The 26,910-nt window shown below is 36.8% G+C and overlaps 1 protein-coding gene across 2 annotated transcripts in view; it reads right to left on the bottom strand.

Annotated features, from left to right (window-relative positions):
• entpd4 (ectonucleoside triphosphate diphosphohydrolase 4) overlaps window positions 1–26,910 on the bottom strand; it is a 31,022-nt gene that overhangs the window by 240 nt on the left and 3,872 nt on the right. Inside the window, exons 3-13 of one of the 2 annotated variants that reach the window (XM_005167218.6) lie at window positions 24,327–24,524; window positions 21,887–22,092; window positions 21,655–21,805; window positions 21,475–21,578; window positions 19,246–19,305; window positions 18,372–18,526; window positions 13,290–13,456; window positions 10,924–11,248; window positions 8,257–8,342; window positions 6,586–6,747; window positions 1–3,187 (exon numbers count right to left, since the gene is read on the bottom strand). The exon at window positions 1–3,187 is cut by the window's left edge and continues 240 nt beyond it. In XM_005167218.6, coding sequence (XP_005167275.1) covers window positions 2,950–3,187; window positions 6,586–6,747; window positions 8,257–8,342; window positions 10,924–11,248; window positions 13,290–13,456; window positions 18,372–18,526; window positions 19,246–19,305; window positions 21,475–21,578; window positions 21,655–21,805; window positions 21,887–22,092; window positions 24,327–24,524 — 1,852 coding nt within the window. In that variant the 3' untranslated portion in view covers window positions 1–2,949. 2 annotated transcript variants of the gene reach the window in all.

The following is a 26,910-nucleotide window of genomic DNA, read 5'->3' as shown; positions in this document are numbered from 1 at the left end:
CAACAACAACAAAAACAATACAGATTAGGGGTTATTTTCTCTTTCTCCCCAAACATGCCCTCAGAATTTTAAAGCTACAATCAAAACTAGCCATAATTATTTTGTTGGCTCACATTGCTAGTTTTGTGGTGAACAATGCATCTGTGCATGCCTTTAAGAAAAACTAAAAGTTTTTCCCTTGCAATCTTCAAGTCTGAAAATGTTTCCGTTTTCAGTTAAATTGATAGATCACGTTTATCTAAAGGGTATTGGGCGTGGCTAACATACTTAACCACACCCCTACAGCTGTCAGTTTTGACAACAAACAGAAATGTTGAGCGGGAGGAGTCTGTTCGGTTGTAATACCCCCCCCCCCCCCCCAACCTTCTTTCTGATCTTTTTAATTGAAATGCCTACTTTATTACATCCAATCAGGTCGCAGTAGAAAAGCCACACCCACTGTTTTCTCATTTAATATTCTGTTTCTTTAGGAAGTGCATCACAATACAAAAAAAAGCAGTTGCAATTTCAGGTTCATGTGAACTTTAAAATAAGACGCATCACAGATTATTGTTAATTTATTGAAAATTTTTAGGGAAAAAAAAAAGGTTGAACTGTATGAAAGCTTTTCTGCCAGGACATTAAAAAAAAAGCACATTTGTATCTGAGTCTAAAACTAAACTGCAAATATTAAGTGAGAATCGCAGGATAAGCTTCCATGCCAAAATGGAGGTAAAATATTGCAATTTTGGTTGCACAGTGGATCAGTGGTTAGCACGGTGGCTTCACAGCAAGAAGGTTGCTGGTTTGAGTCCCGGCTGGGTCAGTTGGCGTTTCTGTGAGGAGTTTGCATGTTCTCCCCGTGTTGGCGTGGGTTTCCCCCACAGTCCAAAGACATCAATGCTGTAGGTGAACTGAATAAGCTAAATTGACCGTAGTGTATGTGTGTGAATGTGAGTGTATGGGTGTTTCCCAGTACTGGGTTGCAGCTGGAAGGGCATCCACTGTGTAAAACATATGCTGCGATAGTTTGCAGTTCATTCAACTGTGGTGACCTCTGATAAACCGAAGACAACCGAATGAATGAGTATTGCAATTTTGAAAGTAAAAACAGATTTTAAAAAATATTAATAGAACAGTTTTTTTGTAAATTGTTAACTATTAAACGAATTTCTAATTATATGTTTGCTTGTATTGGATTTCTATAATTATGGTTTCATGCAAATTTGACTTTACAGTTTTTCTTGTTTGCTATGATGCAGCCGTCAGTTAACACACAGGCCTAAACAGCAGCACTCATGGTCAAAATGACACATTTTGCTTGCAAAAGGCACACACCGTGTCAAAACATTTACAATACGCAACAAAAGCTAGTTTTACCTTCAAACAACACAACTTGGGAACAAGTATATGAGCTCTTTCAATTAACCATTAAACACTGGACAACAAAAAACAAAATACAGAACTCAGTGTGAATCAGGGCACCATTGCTTGTCATTGTAGCCTATTGCCAGTGCCATTTGTTGTATTTCTATTTGGGCTGTCAAATGTGCCTAAGAATTGGATCCAGAATAAGAAGTGCTTTGATTAAACTTATATTGAATTCATGCCATTTTTTAAACTGTGTCTGAAAACTGAAATACCGCAAAAAAAGGAAAGAAAAAAGCAGAAAAAAGTAATAAAATACTGTAAATATTAGAGAAGACACATGTAAACCAATATACAGTCAAATCTATTGGGATTATAGGACATAGCCATATTGCCCTTCTCCATCCATGCTGACACAGAGCAACACAGACCTTCCACCATTTTTAATGTTTGCAGACTGATTGCTAATTGAAGATTTGTGTGAAGGAGTGTCAAATCGGCGCTTCAGTGAATTCACACTGATCTTGGTGGTGTCTAATGGTTAGGAATAGATGATTTCTGTTTGGTTGCCACAGCTAAAACAATGGAGTTAGGACCGTTTGAATGACATCTGTGTTAACGGTTTTGAAAAATGGTGGGGAAAATGTGTCAATTCAATGAGAAAGAGTTTACACATTTGCAAGACCGGTCTTCTGCTCAGCTGGGATAGTGATAATGAAAATGAAGTGGAATCTAGTTTCTTTATCCAGGTCAAAGCAAACAAGAAAAACTGTAACAAAACGAAACTAAACTGCAAATATTAAGTGAGAATCGCAGGGTAAGCTTCCATCCCAAAATTGAATTAAATATTGCAATTGTGATTTCTGAGAAGAAAAAACTATTAAATTAAGATAAAACGTTAGCAAATCCAGTGGTTGAAAGATAAAATAATTTAAATTTCCAAAACTTTCTAATTGTTCCTATTTTTTTAAAAATTGGTTTTGCATTCCATCATGTTGGTTTTGTATATCTAAACTTTACGGTCTTAAAAAAAGAAAAAAAAAAGAATTTCTGCTGTTAATCAAACATAAAAATGTCCATTCCTTACAATTAATCTCACTCCATTTCTCTTTGGCACAACCAAATTTCATTTAATCGATGTTGAATTATGCGTACAGTCTTGAGCATTAAAAACTCTGGAGCACATGAAACTGAATTGAGGACGAGTGTATATAAACCGTAATCAATGCACCAATAAAGTTCACATTGAAAGTGATGTTAAAGATCCAAAGGCAGCCTCAGCAGACCTCCGACGAATAATAAATAACAAAACAACAAAAAAAAATACCTCAGGAAAAAAATGATCAGGTGCAGCCATTCGGTCCTGTCCTGTAACAAATACAGTGTTCACATTAATCCTGTCACTGACCTGTCGGAAAATGCAAATGTATCAATTGGAAATTATTTTGAAATGCAAATCTGGCCAGCAAGAGGTCAATGTGAAGTTTTGGGTGCAAAAAAAAAAAAGTTAAAGAATCCCCAAGCGCCTTCACTGAAGAGATGTGTCATGATGGCTCTCTCCTCCAGCGATTGGCCGGCTGTTTGATTGACAGGTTAAAGGGCCTATAGGGTGACGGGGAGGTCTGGGGAGCCCAGGCCCTCCTCCAGCCATTGGACGGAGGCAGAGGCGCTGCGGTGGAGCATGGAGCGGTTGTGGATTCGCCTCAGACGCAGCAGGTACAGCAGGATGGACAGCACCACCACCAGAAAACACACCAGGAACAGATAGTGGTTATTCATGAAGGAGAAGCTGTGCTGCCAGTGCGAGTGTGAGGCCTTCAGACTCTCCTGTTGGATGTCCCTGAGGACAAACAACACAAAAAAAAGAACATGTCAGAAATCAAAATTGCCAAAAAAGATCTAAAACCTTTCTGTAATCTGTAGAGAATCCCGGACGAGCCCCCACTGCGTTACAACTCTTGGTAACACTTTAGAATGATGGTCCATTAGTTAATGTATTTACTAAAATTAACAAACTATTAGTGATGCATTTATTAATTTTATTAATTAAATACAATAACCAAGCATGAATAATTTTATAAAGCATTTATTAAACTAATTTAACATTAACTAATGTAAAGTTGTGCTTGCTAACATTAGTTAATGCACCGCGAGTTTATAAACTTTACTTGAATTCATGAAACATTCTTTAACTTAATGAATGGTAACTAATGTTAACAAAGATTAATAAATACCATAATAAATCCATCACTAATAGTTTGTTCATGTTAGTAAATGCATTAAAATAATGGCTCAATAGTTAGCGCTATAACCCTCGTCTAGGGAATCAAGGAACGTCATAGAAAAAAAAAAGAGACAAATAAACAAATCCATATGAAAGAGCTTCCTAAAACCGCTTGTATTTGCAAAATTAAATAATAATAATAATAAAACGATCCTGTAATCCGTATAGAATCCCGGACGAGCCCCCACTAAATGGGACTCAACTCGAAGGGCTACCTAAAAACATACATTATTCGTCATTATTAAATAAAAATAAGGAAACGTTCCTGTTATCCGTAGAGAATCCTGGATGAGTCCCCACTTTGTGTTCCAACTATCGTCTAGGACAGGAGTGTCCAAACTCTGTCTTGGCGGGCCGGTGTCCTGCTGAGTTTAGCTTCAACTTGCCTCGACACACCTGGCAGGAAGTTTCTAGTGTATCTAGTAAGAGCTTGATTAGCTGGTACAGGTGTGTTTGATTGGGGTTGGAGCTAAACTCTGCAGGACACCGGCCCTTCAGGACCGAGTTTGAACACCCCAGGGCATCAAATAAGTAACAAAAAAGAAAATAAATAAATAAACGTACCCAACTTAAAGGGCTTCCTAAAACACCTTTTATTTGTCAAGATTAAAAAAAAAAAAAAGCTTAATAAAATCCTGTAATTAGTACATTATGCTGGATTAGCCCCCACTTTGTGTTACAACCCTCACCTAGGACATAGAGGAAGTATCAAAAAAATGAAAAGGATAAATAAATGGACCCAACTCAAAGGACTTTGTAAAACATATATATTATTCATCAATATTATTAAAAATAAGAAAAATGTTCCTGTAATCTGTATAGAATCCCGGACAAGCCTCTGCTTTGTATCGGCTTGGTTGTCAAAGAATAACATAAAAGGGAAAAAAGGATAAACAGACAGACCCAACTCAAAGGGCTACCTAAAAAATTTGTTCGTCAGAATGAAATAAAAATAGGAAAATGTTCCTGTAATCCGTACAGAATCCTGGATGAGCCCCCACTTTGTGTTACAACCCTGGTTTAGGGAGTCAAGCAACTAATGTAAAAGAAAAGACAAATCAACAGACCCAATTCAAGGGGCTTCCTAAAAACAACTTTTATTTTTCAAAATTAAATAATAGATATAAAGAATATTCTTGTAACCTGTACATAATCCCGGACGAGCCCCCACTTTGTTTTACAATCCTCGTCTCGGGCATCAAGGAAAAAATAAAGGAAAAACAAAGATAAATAAATGGACCCAACTCAATGGGCTCCTATCAAAACAAACACAAAAAAAACATTAAACAATGACCTAAAAAATAAATAAAATATAAATCTAAGGATGCACTGAATTGTTTGCTGCCCAAAAATAAAAATGGTAAATAAAATGAGGTTATTTTATTGGCTTGTGTCTGTTTTTTTTTAATTGGTATAAATCAGGGTAAAATTTAAACGTCTAACAAAAGGATTTTCTGTTATTCAATAAAACAAAAAATGGTTCTAATGAGGCATTTTTGATTTCAGTTTTCAGCCAAGTGCACCCAAAATGTTTATTTTGGTGCATCTCTTAAAAATAAAACAAAAAAACGATTTAAAGGATCACAGTTTGGTCCCAAAATACAAGTGAATGACAATTTTAAATCTTTATGCTTTGTCACAATCATTTGACTACTACCTGATCATTTTCAGTTAAATTATCAGATTACAGACTGCAAGAAATAAACAAAAAAACTTATATATAAAATATATATATATATATATTAAAAAAAAAAAAAAAAAAAAAATATATATATATATATATATATATATATATATATATATATATATATATATTGTGATTCTCATGTTGTTACTCTGTGGCTCTACAAAATGTCCATTTTTAAAACAGCTCTGCGTGCTCACATAATATCATTAAATGGCAAAAACCTAACATTACACGTCTAAGACACTGTATGCATTTTAGAAAAACGCCACTTCAGCAAAATAACAGCTAGAAGATGCTACTTAACATGACAGAGGTGTCACTAAATCATGAAAAGAGTCATATTTGGATTAAATCATTTTAATATATCAGCTAATAGAGGCAAAATAGAAACAAAAAACTGAAGGTGATAGTTCACCCAAAAATGTACATTCAGTCATCATTTGCTAATCATCTGCTTATTCCAAACATGTTAAGAGTTTCCTGCTTCGGCTGAACACGAATAAAGATATGCTGGGCAAAAAAAGCCATTGACTTCCATAGTATTTTTGTTTCTACTATGGATGTTAATGGCTATTGGTTTCCAGCAATCCACAGTAAATCTTTGTGTTCAATGCTCAAAAGCACTGGAGTGTGAGGAAATGCTAAGGAAATTTTCCATTTTTGGATGATCTATCCCTTTAAAAGGGACCTATTATGCAAAAAAAAAAAAAAAACTGTGAAACTGTGGAAAAAAAAACTGCACTGTTATGCAACAGTGTGTGAATATAACCAGTTCCTAATGGTAAAAATTAACTCATTATAATTTTATAATCACACTTGATAAAAACCGTCTGCAGAAACACTTTGTTTGAGATTCTCCCTTTGTACATGTCAAAGGGGGAAAGCCCCACCCATAAGTGACGATCTCTCTCTCATTAACATGAACAGCCCTGAGTAAGAAGCAGCCGTCTCCCATTAGACTTTTGAATCTGCCACTATGCTGACACATAGGCATTTGTAGCCCCGCCCTCTTTCGAAAACAGCACAATCTCATTTGAGTTTAAACCAATCAAAATGGCACAATTAGGATCAAAGCCTATAGTGGTCAGTTTCAAAGAGTTATAAAACATTACCATTACGGTATTTTGAGCTGAAACTCACATACACACTCAAGGAACATATTTTACATCTTGTATCTTTAGCTTGGTTTGTAATGATTGTATTTAATCAAATTGGGTTCAAACAGGTCACGCTGCATTAAAAAGTGCAATAAAGGAAAAGACTGTACCTTAGAGGTAGAAAGCGTGTGCGGTATAAAATGGCTCCGAGTGTCCACTGCACTTCTTTATCGTAGACCAGCAGGGCTGTCCTGAGGTTCTCATACGCCGCTGGAAACGCAAACCCTGAGTGGAGCACCTCATGCATCCAGGCCGACTTAAAGCACTGATACCTGCAGAGAGAGAGAGATTTTATTATTATTATTTATTTTCTAAATATTCTACCATATTTTTTTTATAACTTTTTTAAAAAACACAGTGGATGCTTTTCACAAGACGTGTTTAACAGTCATCAGCAGCTTAAATCCGTGAAAGTTTTCAGTATTTCAACTTATGTACTTTTATATGTATTTAACAGGTGGCAACCTCCCCCTCGGGAAGCCCATACGGAAGTAACTAAAACTGCAATTCATCGACTTGCCTTTAGGTGCTGGCTCCAGGAAATCCAGATGTTCACTGACTGCAATGGTAAATTGGCCAATTATATAGCTGATAAAACACGTTTACAGCCTGGTACAAGAGATGGTTTTGGTGTATATAGCTAATATTACCCTTCTACTCTGACAACTGTGAGGGGGGTGAATTTTATTTTTTAACTCATCCGTTTTCTTTTTATTAAGTCTGCATAATTAAGGGCATGGCCACTTGAATCACTCGAGTCATTCCGGCTGATTAGCTGCTGAACTCGGCATATACATCGTATGATTGTGTTGTTTTATGTGGCTTTACACAGTCCATTGCCTTTTGGAATTATATCTTACAATTATCAGATGGTATGGCATGCTCTGTGCACTTAATTGTGCTCACACACCAATCAAGTTGCCTCCATTTCCCAGGTGAGTGAAATTATGTTCTTGTATACCATATCTGTAAACATATTCGCACATTCGCATGTTATTGAAAATGAAATTATTCAGATGTTGCTCTGTGCCTCGGCAGAAATATGAAAAGTGTCCCGAGTCGTAGCTGGGCACCGCAGACAGCTGCTGACTTGAGGCACCAGTGTGCGTACCCTGATATAAACCTATGTTTACAATTCTAAAATGCATGGCACTGCGTGACGTGGTGCATCCAGTGTGTGAACCCCTATACCAGGGATCACCAATCTTGTTCCAAGTGGGCCGGTGTCCCTGCAGGGTTTAGATCCAACTAGCCTCATCACACCTGCCTGGATGTTTCAAGTATACCTAAAAAAGACCTTGGTTAGCTTGTTCAGGTATGTTTGATTAGGGTTGGAGCAAAAATCTGCAGGACACCGGACCTCCAGGAACAAGTTTGGTGATCCCTGCCCTATACGATCGTCTTGGTATGATCTACAGTCAGGAGGCAGAACACAATGCGTTATAAAAAAAGCAAGTCAAAATGCATTTAAAAAAAAATAAGAATTCATGAAACTGCGAGGCCAAAAGATGAACCGCTTTTTGGTAACTGATTTCTTTTATCATTGCCATGTTGCCAGTACATAATATTTGACTAGATATTACAGTAGTTTGTTCTGTATACAATAAAAAAAAAAACACGTTGCTTAAGGGGGCTAAAAATATTGACCTTAAAATGGTTTTTAAAAAATTAAAAACTGCTTATATTTTAGACCTTTCTCTGATCATGGAAATCAAAGAGTACAACGCTTGATAATTTACCGCTTCACACTAGAGAAAAGAGGCTGTGTGTTTAAGACTCACTTAAGTCGATGCTGATCTGCATGCGAGGCGTAAAGTCCTCGATCAAACCGCTCTTTCAAAGTTTTCCACTGGGTGGCACAGTAACTCTGAAAATCAAAAGGACAATAATTACAGCAGTCACAAATGTGAAAACAACCTGTGCTGACTAATGTTTTTCTGAAATGTGGGAAAAACAGCAAGATAAAATACAGCTCTGGAAAACATTAAGAGATCACCTGAAAGTACTATTTAATAGGTTTGTATTTGATTAAATGTTTTAATTCAGTAAAGGGCTGATTAGATTAGATTCAACTTTATTGTCATTACACATGTACAAGTCAATGAAATGCGGTTTAGGTCTAACCAAGAGTGCAACAGCAGCAAGTGCAGGAATATAGGTATAAGTTATTAAGTGCCGTTATAGAAAATCTATGGTGATATTTACAGATGTATGTATGTATATAAACATTATATACAGGTTGCATTAACTATAAACAGAGATTTACAATAGATGATTATATGTACAGGTTGTTATTAATAATCAGAGGTATGCAGATAGATATGAACATTTACAAAAGTATATGTGCAGTTGATATGTACAATTCAAGATGAAGTAGTGCAGCGATGTGCAATTATTAAGCAATATTGTAATTTTATAATGTAGTGCAATTAATAAACAATAAATAGTGCAGTGTTTATGGGGAGTAAGTTATAAGGACAGTGTAGGGATGTATTGGAGTGGGGGAGAAGGGCAGAGTTTAAAAGGGAGACAGGTCTGGGGAAAAAGCTGTTCCTCAGGCCCCTTTTACACGAATACATTTTAGTTTTAAAACTGAGTCTTAGAATGAAAAATAGGCAGTTCCTTAAATCATGTTTTCATTTTATTGTTAAGATACCAGGGTGATGTGAATGACGCTATAAAGTACACTGTTCCCTTTGAAGATTTACCCGAAGTGTCTTCGGGAGTTTGTATTTTATATTAAACTTTAAGTCTGAACCTACAATGAGAGGATGCAAGACTGAACTGTGTGTAGGCTATTTAATATTGTGGAAAAAGCCCCAATCAGATAGGCGAATGTCTGCAGCCACACCATGTTTTCAGATGTCTCCATTTTCCCACATCCACACTGAAACGGAGCAGCAGCATTTTAAAACCAAAACGGCCTCTTCAGCATCTTCAAAAAGCCCAGTTTTCGGCAATCGAAAACTCCAGTGTAATGTGGATGGATGGTGTAACCGTAGCAACACTTTAAAACTAAAACGTATTAGTGTGAACGGGGTCTCAGTCTGCTGGCTTTTGTTAAGGGGAGCCTGAAGTGCCCGCTGGAAGGCAGGATCCTGTTTCTTTTATTTTATCTTATATTTAAGTTTTTCTACAAAACATGGACAGGTTTTCTGAGGACTCCTTTGTTCTATGCATGCTTATGAAAACTGTCATAAAGTGCCATTAGCTCTGTTACAACTTGACATGATCAAGACAACAAAACTTGTCATAAATCTGTCATAAACATGATTGTCATACGTGTACATTTTTTAACAGCCTCATTAATATTTTTCTTGACCTTGACCTCAGTGGTACAAATAAAATTTTAAAAATGGGTGACACGATGGCGCAGTGGGTAGCGCTGTTGCCTCACAGCAAACAAGTTGTTGGTTCGAGCCCCAGCTGAGCCAGTTGGCATTTCGTCAGTAATGTATGAGTGTATGTCCTGGTCCTCCAGGTGGGGGGTTGAGCATTGGGCTAACACAAACCTCATACAAACTAGATGTTACGAAACACAAATATGATGCGGCTAAATATCAAATTTGATATAAATAGCCCTTAGGAGTAAGTTAAAATTTAAAATTTTAATTAATAAAATTAATTGATTAAGCATTGACATTTTTACTGAGAGTTTTATTAATGACAAACTAATTTTGTTCCATTAAAATGTTTTTTTTTTTTTAAACCTACGATAACAATGACTTCATGTCATAAATCCGTCATAAACATGATTGTCAAGTTACATTTTCTTGATAATGTCAAAGTTTTCCTGACAAAGACATCTTAAACAATGTTATCTTTGCGTTTAAAACAGCACAACTGCCCTAGTGTCACATGTATACAATCGGATTTATATTTATGACGTGGGATGTAAATGTCATGATTATAAAGGTGTCATGTCAATCTTATAAACACCCCCTTCAATTGTTACCAATTGTTTTCCATACAGCTCTTTCCCTCAAAACAGAAATAAACAGTTCTTTGTTTTATTCATATTGTGATGCAGTTCCTAGAGAAACGGAATATTAAATGAGACATCAGAGGGCGTGACTGCAAGCTGATTGGATGTAATAAGGTAGGCATTTCATTGAAAAAGATCAGGAAGAGGGTTTAGGGAGAGTTATCACAACCTAACAGACTCCTGCCCACCATTTCTGTTTGTTGTCAAAATTGACAGCTGTAGGGGTGTGGTTAAGTATGTTAGCCACGCCTGATACCTCGGACAAACCTAATCTGAGAATTTAACTGAAAACAAAACATTACAAGGGCAAACTATAGTTTTTTTCTTTATGACATGCACTGATGAATTGTTCACCACAAAACTAGCAATGTGAGCTAACAAAGTCAATATGGTTAGTTTTGATTTCATGTGTACTTTAAGCTTTGATTCTCCAGAAAGGAACAGTGCGAGCAATCTTCGATACCTTAGCAGCGTTGGTGTATTTGGTGGAGTTGTAGTCTCCTCCCATGCGCAGCACATCTTCAGTACAGTAGTAGAACTCAGAGAAGCCGTAGAACTGGCTGTTGTGGAAGTCGATGGGCGGCTGGTAGACCCCGTTGAGGGACGTGTTGGTGTCATTTGTGCGGTTGAGGAAGGGCTGGAGCAGTAGCCGGCAGCGCTCAAAGTCTCCAGAACCACGCAGGTGAAGCCGCTGCTCTGGAGGTCCCAGCTCATCCTGAAGATCCACAGGCAAACACGGGTCCAGGATGGGCGAGTCTGCGCTCTCTCCCTGATGCTGATTCAACAGCCTTCGGACACAACAGGAGCACATACAGTGAGGGAAATAAGTATTGAACGCAAAGTTTTTTTCCTGGAAATAATATTTTTAAAAGGAGCTTGACATGGACGTTGACATGCAATTGAACCAGATTTTGGTAAAAACTCAAACAATACAGACATAAAAATAAAACAGAACAAATCTGAAAAATTAGTTGAGTAATAACAATGAAATAAGGCAAAGAGAAAGTACTGAAATGCGCATTTAATACTTTATATAAAAGGTTTTTTTGGTGATGGCAGCTTAAAGACCCCTCTCATATGGAGAATGAAGTCACATGCATTGCTCAGGTGTGACTTTTTCACAGACTTCAACAGTGTAAAAATCGTAATGGTTCTGTGGGTCTCGTCTATCAATCCTAATCATTATTTTGTATTTCCTATTGGGTTTAAGTCAGGTGATTGGCTAGGCCATTCTGAGCTTTTTTTTTCTCTCTGAAAGAATGAGAGTTTACTTTGTTTATGATCATTGTTTTGCTGAAAAGTCCACCCTGGTTTCATCCTAATCCTTCTGCTAGTGTAGAAGTTGGACTGAAGCTGCTAATATTTATTTACACTGAGGCAGGGCAGAGGTTTGCTGAAGAACTGAGAGACTTCAGCTGCTTATTTCAATTATTGTTTACTTCAATATTAATTTTCCCCACTGTATATACTCATTAATGGGGTAATGATTGGGTAATCGGGTAGAGGGCGAGGTTACACAGACCAAAAAAGTATGTTTCTTAACCAAGAACACAGAGAACGGACTCGCATTTTTGTTGAGACCAATCTTGACAAGTTACCTTGGAAGAACAAACTAGGGAGACCGCAAGAGATCAGAACGCTAAATTCCCACCGCAATGACTTCTGGGACTTCTCCAGCGAGTACTGCACTCAAGTTCACAATCAATGCATCCTCGATATCAAGAATACATCAGGGTTCTGCCTCGGGACCTCCATTCATGTGTTCTTGAGTTTTAGAACTGAATTTTGCTGCTTTGTTACACAAGATCGCATGCTGAGAAACAGCCAACGACAAACATTCTGAAAAAAACTGACTTCTGCAATTTAATTACTACAAAAAACAAAACAACTCAGACCCTTTGAATGATAGTGTGCACCTTCCATGTCAACTTTAACTAAGGGTGTTTTCACACCTGCCTTATTTAGTTTGGTTGAATTGAGGTTTTTTTCCCTCTTGGTGCGGCTTGTTTGGGCAGGAGTGAATATAGCAATCGCACTCGAGTGCGCACCAAAAGCGGACCCAAAAAGCGCTCTAAGTCCTCCTTGAAGAGTCTTGGTACACTTTTAAACGAACCTTGGAACGATTCTTTTGTGGTGGGAATATGATACGAATTAAAACAGACCCAGCCGCAAAACCTTTTTGGACTAATCCAGCTGCTTTAGTTTGCTGGGCTGTGCATTATGAGATGTGGAGAAATGTATTTTATTAATTTATTTTTATACAAGTATTTTTATGGGTTTTTCACCTTTATTATTATAGGACAGTAGAGATTTTAGACAGGAAAGCATTGGGAGCAAAGCAAGGGAAAAGATCAGCAAAGGACTTCGAGCCGGGAATCGAACTCGGGTCGCCGTGAGCACATCGGTGCTATACAGCTGCGCACAGTACCACTAGGCTACTGGCGCCGATGAGGAAAAATATTTGTTGAGAGCGCTTTACCAACACTTTTAAACTGAAAGAGAGAGAGAGAAAACATGATTTGATGGATCGTTGGTAATATTTTCGGAAGATGACAATGTCACAGCTAAATTAATTCATGCCGCCTCCTGAAGTGACTTGCAATGCGCCTTCACTGTTTGCAATGCATTAAAACATTGTTTTCCAGCTGCAGCAGTGCTTCATTCTCGAAATGTATAGTTTGTCTAAAGTAATGTATGGAAATTAGGTTCGGACCAAAGCAATCAGTGTGATGTGAAAAGGACCCAAAGACGGCAGAAAATGCGGACGGCTTGGTCCGGACCAAATGAACCGAACCACAGATGTGAAAGCACCCTAAATTTTGATCTTACTTGTTCTGGATTTGTGTGCTGCTGATGAGGTTTTCCTCGTATCTCTGGCGGGCTGCATTTCCTCCGAAACCCAAGAATGTGGAGACGTAAACCCGATACACGTGTTCTGTTCTATGAGCGTCGCAGCCCAGATTAAACTCCGCCAGCAGATTCTTGGCTATCTCCTCCTGGAGAAAACAGCACAGAGAGAGAGATAAGACAGCTGAAGAAGACTGGATAGACACAGACACAGCACACCAAGCTACAAGCGGCAAAAAGGTATTTGCACACAGAAGTCTGAAATTTTCGTATGTTTTTCGCATTAATATGTGAAAAATTTGTCACATAAACAAACCTTGCACACCGAGTCAGCTGCGTATTAATTGATTCATTATAAAATAACACAAAACAATTCAGTTAAAGCAGAGATGCTTTGTTCTCCTCTAATAGGCTACATACGGTGTTCATCCAATCCTGCATTGAGATGAAGGAGAGTTCAGCTCATTTATCAAAGATCTGAGCTGGATTATCCCTAAATGCAAAGTTTAGTTTAGGAAATCAGTGGAATTTTACAACATTGCTTGAGATAATTCACACATTCCTGTATGTAAACAAATCCTGAACAGAGACTGGAAGTACATACAGACATTATAATAGATTGTGGCCGCGTTGACGCATCTGAGCAACAGACTGAAGCAGACAATGAGGCGTCGAGCTTTGTATTATGTCGTGTATGGGCAGTATGTCAAACGTATGGACACACACACTCCAAACACCAGTCACTGAATCCTAGCATACAGGGGTTCTCGACTGTCCACCACATTCTGTCTTTACTTTAGCACCGTGTTTGTCAAAGTTATTTGTAACTCAAATGACGGCATTCTGTATTTAGCTTTTTGCTTGCACGGTGGCTCTGAACTGAGAAAACCCCTTTCAAAGTGCTTTTCGGATGTGAAAAACAGAAGAAAAAAAAGTTAATTATTCTATGATGGATGAAAGCTTCGTAGGCAGTGTGTCAATACGATTCACACAACGTGAGCTTCAATTTATTTTTTAACCTGCAAAAATTATGGACAAAAATTTCAGATTCAGTCTGCAATAACCTTAATATTTGCACGATGACATTTGAAAGAATGTTCATGGTTCAAAACCAAATCATTCTGTGGCATGTTGCTGATAGTGGATAATAAATGACATTTACAGTAATGTACTTACAATGGAAGTCAAGCAGTAAATTGTGTTAAAAGGTAAAAAGCACTTCAATTAATTCTAAGAAAAATTTAAACAATCAAAATGTCATTATTATTTAGCAGTAAAAATAGTACTCATTTTCTGTAGTCATTATCGGTCAATTACAGTACAAAACAAAATAAAAGCAAGGATACATTAAATAGATAAAACATGTTGAAAAACATTAATGGTGGTACAAAAAAATACAAAAAAATTTAACTTTTCTTAACTTTGTTAATTTTAAAATAAATAATAATGCATAGTTTCTACAAAACATTACAATGGATCTTTTTCAACAGTGACTACGTTTACAAGGACATCAGAAATCAAATTATTAGCCTTAATCTGAATAAGACAATAATATGATTAAGGTGTTTACACGAGTTACTCTTTACATGTTCCTTTCATGATCCCGTTGTACATGTTATAGCATACAGATCGATTAACATCATTGCTTCACCACACTACTGACATTTCCTCCAGAGTTTCATGTCATTTCGGTTGTTGCATTTTGAATTTGTTGACTTTAACTGCAGTTTGGCACCTTCACTTTCATTCAGAAACATTTCATGCATGCCCCCCATGAGAAACGAGGTTCTGGATGAGAGAATGAACTGCAGGAAGAGTGTTGTTTTAGTGGAATTTGCTACCCCATGACGTATGGGAAAAATCTTGCATTCCGTGATGCAGGTGTCGGTGGTCCTTCTCTAACTCAGTAGGTGCAGAGAATAGCGTCAAACAGCTGTCTGTGTATAGACTATCCTGTCGCAAAATGCGGTGAAAATCCTACACGTTTGATTGCTGTTTACATCTGTACTGCACTTCAATAATGCCACTAAAAATCGGCATAATCCACATGTCTTAATCCAATTTCAGTTTAGTTTGATTATGATCTTAATTGGATTATTTTAATTAAAAACTGCTGTTTAAATGGTAGACTCTTAATCAGAGTATTGTAAGAGTATCTTATTATTTGTAAGAGTATCTTATTAAAATGGGATTAATGGTGTCCATGTAGATGTACTCGCCATGTAGACTGACAATAAATAGTAAAATAATTTCTGAATTTTAAATAAATTTATCAAAACATTAATGATTAAATCATTTCACAATATAATGATACTGTATTTTTGCTTAAATAAATGTAGCCTTGGTAAGCAGAGGGCTTCGAATGCTAATTTTTAAACACTATTATTTTGACCTCAGACTTCCACTGCATGTTCATTACTGATTTTCATTTGTTTTTGTATAAAATGAGAGACTAGTAATCGACAGAACAGATTCATGCCCGTCTCCCGAGAACATTCCTTCAATAACACCAACACCAAAAACACTGAAGAGCATGATGGAAGCATTGAACACTTTATTCTGAATGCATTCGATTCCAGCAGCATCCTGTTATGTCAGATTAGAGGCCATCAGGATTTGTGCTGAGGCGTTTTCCTCTAAAATTAAACATAACAGAATTAAAGTTAAAAATTTTTAAAGAGAAGATAAAAAACACAATCACGCATAATATGCTGAAATGAACATGCTGGAATGACTTCTGCTCAGTTGCAGTTTACATTGTTTTACATGTTATTTGTACAAAATTAAACGCATAACAAAATTTGAAAGCCTGCCAATCTGAGAAAACTATCCAGGGGTGTGTCCCAAACAATGACGCAACTCTAGGCTGAACTATCATAGCACGATGCATTGTTTGAGAAAAAAACCAATGTAGTGACGAGTGTTCCCCAAAACCCCTAGTTTCTCTAACTCAGATCCATCACTAGAACCATGTTAGTTATAATGTATAATGCTCATAATGATGCTCTAAACTGGGCGGAGTAACTACTTCTTTAGACAAAAACCCATAATTTCTTTGTGTAAATAATATTGTTTTACACAAACAAGCATTTAAAATAGAATCCAATATAAGATTTGGTAAAAACATGCACTCGCTCTCTATATTAACTGAAATATATGTACACAGCACATCTAGAGCCTACGTTTCCTTTACCAGTATTATTGAGAAGTTGATTGAGAAGTTGAACATTACATATTTTATTCTAAAACATATCACTTACAAGCTAATACGTATTCTAATATATAAATCATATAAATAAATAATGAAATAAATTATATTTATTATAAAATGAAAATAAAAAAAGCATACTTTAATAATAGATAGTTGATGATGATGATGATTATTATTATTAAGTAGGATATTGTTTGTTTCTTTTTTTTGAAAAGTCTACTTTTACAATTTGACACATGTAAACCACTGCAGAAAGTTCTAATCAGCAGGCCCGTGCCATATACAGTACAGATACTTAATAAATAACCTACTATAAATTAAAAGAATTAACATATGCTTTTTGTTTTCACAAGCTTTAGAGACGTAACATAAATAATGGGTCACCTATAGCTTTCGCCATGAGGCTGTGTTCAAAATGACATCAATGTTTTCAAAGTGCACTACGAAGGGAGCACAATTGTAAACATGAAGATCGCTAAAACTGAACTGTAAAAATAGTTTGAAAGCAAATTACACCTAAGAGAGAGGACCTTAATGCTTTTTTATTTTTAATAATTCCAGCTTTGAATGTTAAAATGTTCTAAATGAGTAGGCATAGGGGGGATAAGTGGGAATAGAACTCAGCTAGGAACTATGTTAGCTGTAGTTGCGAGTTTGTGACGCAGTTTGCGAATGTTTGTTGGAGCGACAGATTTGAGAAACAGCAAATCAACAAGCTATGTTTGTAACGACGGAACTTGCGACCTTAGTTGGCTAACGATGGTTTTGGAAAATGCACCTCAGATTGAGATTTGTATCTGTGAGTTGAATTTTACACTCTCCGCTCTGATGTGAAACGCTTGTCAAATGACATTTAATTTGCAGATTATTAGTTAGAACTGTGTCAAAATCCAAACTGTTTTGATTATTTTCAATGAGATTAAATTTCTACTTGCATATATTAATACGGCTAGTTGTATTCATTTATTCTCCTTCGGCTTAGTTGCTTTATTAATTCGGGAACGCCACAGCGGAATGAACCGCTAACTTATCCAGCATATGTTTTATACAGCGGATGGTTTTCCAGCTGCAACCCAGTACAGGGAAACATCCATACACACTCATACACTACGGCCAATTTAATTTATTCAACTCGCCTTCTTGCTGTGAGGTGACAGTGCTAACCACTGAGCTACCGTGTCACCCTGAATAGTATTTTAATAGTAGTAAATCAACAACAAATACAAATATTAATAAGACAAGTTCTCACATTTAGATTTAGCAAGCTCTCACGTTTTGATACTGATTTACCATCATATATTTGGTATATATAGTATTGTTATTATGTTAAAGTCTAGAACCGTCTCCTAACTACAAACCGAATTCCGAAAACAACAAACAAACAAACAAACAAACAAACAAAAAAACGCCTACTGTGTTTACAACAACAATAGTCTGTTTTTCTTTTTTTTTTTTGCCAGTCTAGATATGTGCATCCCTACAATGAGACTATACGAACGACTCCCAATGTGAACCTAAGAATTCAGATAAATGTAAATGCAAACTGAACAAAATCTGGTCTTTTCAGCATGAGAAACCTTGACTAATATTAAAAGCAGACAAAACAAAATCCAATGCATTGCAAAAGTGTAGAAAATAGTCCCCTTTAAAAGCTGAGAGTGTTGTTTTCAGAGCTATAGCACCATGCAGCAGGCTTATCTCAGTCCAAGGCTAACTCAGCTGATTCACCGTGGCGTGAAACTGCACCGGGTGAAGAAGCACACCAGAGCACCAGGAGAACCAGAAGCAGAGAATGACAAAGCCAGACTTTCAGCTTTCAAAAGAAAATACGGGAAATTGTCATAGATAATAACCTGTTGTGGAGAAGCAAAGCTTACAGTTTTGGGCACTTCATATGCGATCTGAGTGGAGACGCCACCCATGTCCAAAACACCAGCTGTACGCTTGCGCAACAGCGTCTCCTGCTGGTCACTGCCAGGAACCTGCACCTCCACCACTGCATCGTGCTCTGAAGGGAAGAGGAAAAGAATAGAAAAAAAGATGCATTTAATATATATACAGATGAGGTCAGAAGTATTATACACTCTTTGAATTTTTGTTTCTTTTTAAAATATTTCCCAAATGATGTTTAACAGATTACGGAAATGTTCACAGTATGACTGATAATATTTTTTCTTCTGCAGAAAGTCTTATTTGTTTTATTTTGGCTACAATAAAAGCAGTTATTAATTTTTTAAGAACCATGTTAAAGGACAAAATATTAGCCCCTTTAAGCTATTTATTTTTTCAATAGTCTATAGAACAAACCATCATTATACAATAACTTGCCTAATTACCCTAACCTGCCTAGTTAACCTAATTAAGCCCTTAAATGTCACTTTAAGCTGTATAGAAGTGTCTTGAAAAATATTATTTACTGTATTCATGGCAAAGATAAAATAAATCAGTTCATAGAAATAAGCAATTAAAACTATTATGTTTAGAAATGTGCTGGGAAAAAAAAAAAAAAAAAAAAAAAATATATATATATATATATATATATATATATATATATATATATATATATATATATATATATATATATATATATATATATATATATATATATATATATATATACACACACACACACACACACACACACATATATAATAAACCTATTGTAATAAATCAATATACTACTCAGCTTTGAAATGTTAAAAGATAGAAACTAGCACGGTAACTTACCATCCTCAACATGATTAAATCGGCCCAAGACAAAATTGATGCCAATCCATGCATAAACTCCTGCAAAAAAATAAAAATACAATTACACATAGCCTACAGTTAAAGGCATTTTAGCCCTCCTGTGCACTTCATATTCCTTTTCAAATATTTTCATCAAGTGACGTTTAACAGGGCAAGGAAATCTTTCACAGCATTTACTGTTATCTTTTTCTTCTGAAGAAATTCTTATTTTATGTGAGAGAGAATTTTGAGTTTTTTGCCATTTCAGCTTCTTTGGCTGTCATGGCAAACAAATAACAGATCAAGTTTACCACATTTTATAAATACCACTTTTCTATAGTTATAAAAAATATTCTAACAATTAAATGTCACCAACATCAATAAATAACACACAAGATTAAATACATAGATAATAATAATAATCTAAAACTTTTGATAAAAATTGTACATTTTTAAAAGGATTCACATTTAAAGATATTTGATTTAAAGTCTGTCCAGAAAAAAAAAAATGTCTGATAACATTAAAAAAAAATCAGGCATTCCACAAGAATATGTTTAACGGTTTGGTTTCTTTTGCAATATTGACATTTTGGTGGTTCTTCTCCTTTAAGTAAATGTTCATGTGCGAGTCTCGTGAGTCCAATGTGGCATCTTCTATAAACAATCTCCTTGTGTCTTGAATTAAAAAAATGAATTAGATTTTCTTGCTCTCTCTGGCTGAATTTCAAAAAGTTTATTTTCTGAGAACTGATCCCATTCTGCTTGCCATTGGTTTTGAATAAAGCCTTTTATTAGTGGCTTTAGATCCGAATGTGGGATTTTGTACTCCTTTAGCTTTCCTGTAAGGGCTGTTTTGGTGGCTTTGTCGGCTTGTTCATTTCCAAAACTAGATTAGAAATAACAATCGACTTACCTAGTTAAAGGTTCAGGAAACCCTGGTAAATTTTTTTTATTTTTATTATTAACAGATTTGTGTGTGTTGAGCATCAGTTAAGACAATGTTAGCACCTGTCAGCTTTAATTGTGGGGAAAACTGGATAATTTTGAGCTTTTGTCAGCTAATTTCAGCTTCCGGGTTTAAAATTATTTTTGGGGCGGATCAAAATCGGCGATGTAGCGCAGTACTGCAAGTGCAATGATGACGCGTCGGTTTCTCATTATTATTCATAGCGAAGTTTTCTTATCCTATGAGAAGAGCCGGCTGCTTTACTATTCATGAGAGCACGTGCTTTCCGAAGGCAAGGCAGACCTGCCAGTTTCAAGCAAGCTGTGAGACACGGACCCACGGCACGCAGTAGCCGTTCATGAAGGCTCGTATGTGTTTGTTTCCATGATCCACGGGGTTTGTTGCATGTTTTTTCCCCGCGATCTTGTCAGGGCTGATCATACAGCAAAGCTGTGTGTGTGCAGCAAGCGTTTTTGTCGGGAGAGCAGTACGAGAATTGAAAAATGGCGGACGTTGACTTTTATCAGGAGTTCGTTCACATTAAAAAAATCCTTTATATTACCAGCAGGGCTAATGGTTAAAATAGGCAGGTCAGGAGACCTGCTGCACTGAGTCTGCATTCAGATCTATAATTTAGACCCGGGGATCGAGGGAGAATCCTCATTTATAGTGTTTACATAAACACACTTATCTTTATAATGATATAAATTGTGGTTATGTGTATATGAAATTACGAATAAAAAATGTAGCAGGGCATTAAATTAATATTTATTTCTTTGTGAACTATAAACTCATGCGTCTCTTCATGGTTTGTGTCTCATTTTGTGAGCTGTCAACAACAGTTGTTCGCTCCCCTTCTCCCCTGCTGGCCAAGCCCACTCCTGCCCTATGCTCGCGGAGCTCCACGCCCATTAATCATGCATCTTTTGAAAAAATTCTCAAGTAGACTTTAACCGAAAGTGGGGGGTGTCATGGCCCTTTAAGCTAATTTCCCTAGTTACCTAGGATAAAAAATAACTATTAAATATTACTGCCTAGATGATCTATATTACAATATAGATTATATATAAATATTACTACAACACATTCAATCATAGACAAAAATAGTTAGTTGGGAAAAACAGGGAGACAAATAATAACGTGGTGCTATGTGGATGCTAGGGTGCACACTATTGTTCAAACATTTGAGTCTGTAAGGTTTGCTCTGCATTTATTAAGAAAACCTCTAATTTATAAACCAATTACTATTAAGATGGTCTTGTAGATGATCAGATGGGTCATACCTTCCTGTTTGCCTGAGATAACTTCCACATGGGAGTCGGAGAACAGGAAGTTGAAATTGACAGGAATGTCAGTCCTTAAATCCTCCAGAAGGGCCTCCTGCTGGCTGTAAACACACACAGTGTTAGCATACGCTGGGCATTTGACACAAGGTTTATATCTGCGAGTGTGCGATCAGACACCTCTCAGGCAGGACTCTCATTCCAGCGGTGCAGAGGATGTACAGAGGCGTCTCCTGGTGCTTGTTTTTAGGGATGTGCTGAGCAGCAAAGCTCAGCAGAGGGCTGATGTAGTCGCTGGCCTTATCTGGTGTGGAGGCGTACTCTGAAATACCTGAACAGAGCAGAAACAACATTCAGGCGGAGAATAAAAAAAATAAAGGTCCAAACAATCGTTCTTCATCGCCATACAGACCTGGTTTGATCTTCATCACTACAGGCTTCCGGTGCTTGTCGCGCATCTGCTTGATGTCCAAGAGCTCGTGCAGGTTGCCGTTGTGCCGGGGCCAGGTGTACACAAACACACGGGAGCCACTGCTGCCACAGTCCACCACCAGCCCATAGTTCAGGTTGGGGTTATTGGTGTCCGTGGCCTCCATGTCAGGAACCCGACCCAAACGTCTAATAGTAGGATATATACAGGAATCATGCAGTTAAATTCAGTACTTTAAGACTATTTCCATACATATTAAGACCACATTGTGTCAACAGGTTTTACCAAGTAATATTGGCAATATTTCACAGGTCCAGTGAATTTAAAATAACGTTTTTTTTTTTTTTAGATGTTAAGTATGTTAGTTTTAAGAATTTATACAAGCTAGTTTGCGTTTAGAAGATATAAAACAACCAAAGCTTCCAGTTTTGTCACTTCTGACTAAATAGATCAACGATTTTTAATCACTTCAGTTTCTCATCAAATCTTCTGACCAATCAAATGATCTCTAGTATTTGACATGCTCCGCCTCCTTCAAGACACTTCTCGTTTGCTTTTAATTTGATGTGCTTGAGCTCAACCACTATTACTGGCAGAGCTGTGATAAAACAAAATGCTATTGGCTGTTTTTTTTTTAAAGGAGGAGCAGCTCAGTGCTTCCCACACATAGGCCCCTTTCACACAGTAATACCGGTAACTTAATACAAAGTTCAAAAAAGCGCTGCTCACAAAGGTGAGGACGTTATGAAATTTTTTCAGAAAAGAGTATTCACACATCCATTCCAAAATACCGGTAAAATCTGACATCATTAACAAGAGATGAGCTCTAAACGGCTGCGCTTGTATTTGTGAACATTTGACTACATTACAAACTCTGTGGACGCACACAGTGCAGCATTGCGGCAAATTACCGGTAACGTTACAAATCTCTTTCCGGAAAATAGCCGGAACGAATTTACCGGTATTTTCAAAGAGGGCCTGTTCACACATACACACCTTTCCGAAAAATTGCTGGTAATTTTCTGGAAAGGTCTGTGTGAAAAAGGGGCTATTGACTATACTTGGGCAGGCCACCCAGGTATATTAACGTTCAGCCAAGTACATTTAGTGACATGTTGACAGCGCATGAACCGTCAACACTCCCACAGTCATTCTCACGTGCTCTGCAGACCCAGATGTTCCTTTTTGGCACTTAAATTCATCTGACCGGGTTTCTAAGTTTCGTAAAATGTCCGGGATTCGGCTTTTGCTTTCTAAAGGTGTCGTTCACTAATCATATGCGTTTTTGTATGACCTTTTTACTTGAGCCTACTTTCGCTTGGCTTTGCTGACATCACGCACACAGTCGTGATTCTATAATTCATTCTTAAATCTGAACGACTCAGAAAAAACGTATATACTCGGAGAGGACGAAATGACTGGTCATTAGTACACCATTAGATTAGATTTTAGATTAGATTCAACTTTATTGTCATTACACATGTACAAGTACAATGCAACGAAATGCAGTTTAGGTCTAACCAGCAGTGCAGTAGCAGCAAGTGCAGGATACAGGAATAAGTTATAAAGTGCAGTTATAGAAAACTATGGTGATATTTACAGATGGATGTACTATGAACATTATATACAGGTTGGATAAGCTATGAACAGTAATGGTTAATCCACGTATTTGCCCTATTTAATCTCTTAATGTATAATCTAAACGTTTTAATCTTGCAATTATTATACTTTTTTAGATATTGTCTGTTTTAATCCTTTTTCTGTCATTTATTTCTCTTTTGATGATTATTTTATTAATTTGATGATGTTAAAATATTATATAGGCTATTTTATCTACACATCTAAAATTCTTTGGCATTCAAGTTTGCTTTGAACTTGAAAGAGTTGCAGATTTTACTCCGTCAGTGGGTGCACATGGCTCTTAAATAGCATTAAAGTAAAAGAAATAGTGGATTTTCTTTATTTTCAACAGTCTTTTTTTTTATTTTTTACTTTAACCCAGAGATGTCAAACTCAAATCCTGGAGGGCCGAAGCACTGCACAGTTTAGTTCCAACCCTGCTCCAACACACTTACCTGTAGGTTTCAAACAAGTCTGAAGGACTCAATTAGTTAGCTCAGGTGTGTTTAAGTAGGGTTGGAGCTAAACTGTGCAGGGCTGCGGCTCTCCAGGAATTTAGTTTGATATCCCTGCTTTAACCTATTAAGAAGAAACCGTGTATAACAATGTCATAATAAATAAAAATTGTAGAAAATTGTATTGTTATGTTTGTCCCATATCATTAGCTATTTATGTAATGTAGGTACATGTTGTGTTTCAATCCAGCTACCACCGCAAGTATATTTTTAAATCTATGAGGCACTGGAGCTACTCTATGCCCCACCCTGCCTTCATGGTTCAAATTAAAATAGAAGAGATTTACGTGTGGATGTGCCTGTCCTCTCTTAACCAGCTGTACTGGCCCTTTCCTGTGACCAGCAGCAGGTACAGCAGTCCCATCACGCCTGCCAGCAGACCCAGGAGAAGCAGCTGCCTGAAGGAGGGCAACAGGAACCGGGGTAGAACCACCGGAGACAGGCTGAAGTGCCAGGATGCTGGAAACAGGCAGGAAATGCTAATCCTGTGGAGCATATGAATAAAGAAACAAATGAATAATGATGAGAAATCTATCACTATGGTTACCGGATCCTCTAGGCTTGGATAAAATAGAGACATGAGGTGGAGAAAGCTATTTTTGTTGCATGTTTGACTTGCTTTATTAAAATGAAAATGCATACAGTTAAACTCAGAATTATTAGCCCATTATTAGGAGGATAATAATTTTGACCTTAAAATGTTTTTAAAAAACAAAATAAAAACAGATTTTATTCCAGATTAAATAAAACAACTTTCTTCAGAAGAAAAAAAAACAATAGGAAAAACTGTGAAAAATTCCTTGCTAAAGGATCATGGATGATCTGTTATTCGTACGGATCACAACCCACGGTTTGGAACACATACGACCCGTGGATTAAAACATTTTTTGTAGATTATTTCCTAAATTTGTAACAATCACAGAGAGATTGCCTCTCGCATTCCTGTAAAATATAATGATGGCAGAAGAAGTTGTGGGTGGGTTATTCGTCATGTGGTGGGTTTCTTAGGTTATTAAAGGTGTTTTCTGTCACAGTTTGTTCAGCCTGCATTAATGCATTCAGTGTAAGCTGCATGATTAATCATTAAAAGATCGGGATCTCAACAACCACACAACATAAATGATGCTGATTTGCATTTGTTTATTAATCCTTCGAATCGCTGCATTCAAATCTGGGTTTGAAAAACGGAAAAAATAAAAATCAAGAAAGAGATTCAGGGTGCTTTCACACCTACACTTTTGTTTCGGAATCGCGCTCTGTTCCGCGCCAAAGTAATCGCTCCGAGATCGATTGAATGTGGTGGTCACGGCTCGATTGAAACGAACCCTGGAGCAGTTCGATTTCACTGAGAAAGCGATCCGATCCGAACGCGGTTATATCACTGTGTTTTATGGATATGTAATAGGCTTACGGCTATATGAAGAGAGAATTATGAGTAGGGCGGGAAGTTTCGCTGGTCTCCGGATGCCCGCAAACGAGTGATGATCACCCGGTATTCTCGCGTTTCCCTCCCGGTCCTAAAATAGGCATCGTCGCGCACCCTTCTCACCCCTCCCCACCGCATCTCTCCTCAGACACGTCGCGCGCACACCCTGTCAATCACCACCAAACCACCACACCTCTCCTGACAGGTGAGCGGGACGCTGCAAAATAAACACTGACACACCGACCAATGTGAGGAAAGTTTACTCGCACGTGACTTGTTTTAGCTCTTTTGGTCCGATTAGAAACTTAGCAGTGTGAAAGCGAACCGCTCCAAGAGCAACAATGTAACATTTGTAATCTTTTTCGGAACAACTGAATCGATTCACAGGTGTGAAAGCACCCTCAGTCTAGGCATGGGACAATAAAACTGTTCAAGGTATACCGCGGTTTGAAAAAAGTCAAGGTTTTAAAACTGTTTCCTTTTTTGTCTGTTTTTTTTAGCACAGCAGTATCTCCAGCAGAAAAGATCTGCAAAGATGGCACTTTGAATTGTAAAAAAATCTGCGTTTTTGACACAAATGAAGACAGCAGAAGTCAATGATTCATTTGAATTATTTAGCCTGACATGTTTACTGCTCTTAAATATTTTAAAAGTTTCTCAAAATAAAATATATTGTGTTCAAAGGGGTAAAATGTTTTGTTTTTTACCCAGACATTTAAAAAGAATATATTTTAGCAAAGTAATCTCTATACCGTAATACCGTGAAATATTTATATCCAAGGTTATCATACCATCAGAATCTTATACCGGCCCATGCCTAATTCAGTCTTTAGTCTTTTGAGTTCGTTATGAAGCTACAAACAGTCAAAAAACAGAGAAGTACTGGGAGAACAGTTTATAAATTAAATAAAACCACTGATGCTTATGATAAAGATTTAAATCACTGTCATATGTATTTAACGCTAAAAAATAAAAGTTGTAGGCACCAATTACATTAACCAATAGGAGGCGACAACAAGCCATCAAAAACATGCCACTAAATAAGTCTTTAAAAATGACACATCTAGCAATGAAACAAAGTTTAATGAGTGAATAACTGAATCATTTATTGAAAATGAGGCTGAAAATTATTGTGTTGTACAAATTATAATGTTAGATTTCTACATTTAGGGTAATAAGCAACAGTGGATTTTTCACAGTACAGAATAATTTAGGATTTACTTTGATTCATCTGATTAACTAACTTTATTTTTAATATAATTACAGGTTCCAAGTTCTGTTTGCTAAAACCAAGTTTCTTACACTGCTGTTTCTGTAATAAATGGAAAGCAAATTACATTTGTCTTCTGCCCTTTTTGGCTCATCCGAAAAATGGTCCAATCCATGACTAAAAGACTATAATGGGATACAAACCATAAGATTTGTGATATGTTACACCACTATTA

The sequence above is a fragment of the Danio rerio genome, chromosome 8 (genome assembly GCF_049306965.1).
Source record: "Danio rerio strain Tuebingen ecotype United States chromosome 8, GRCz12tu, whole genome shotgun sequence".
In the NCBI taxonomy this organism is placed as follows: Eukaryota; Metazoa; Chordata; class Actinopteri; order Cypriniformes; family Danionidae; genus Danio; species Danio rerio.
The sequence above is the reverse complement of the archived record's forward strand: the minus strand, read 5'-3'. Positions and strand labels throughout refer to the sequence as shown.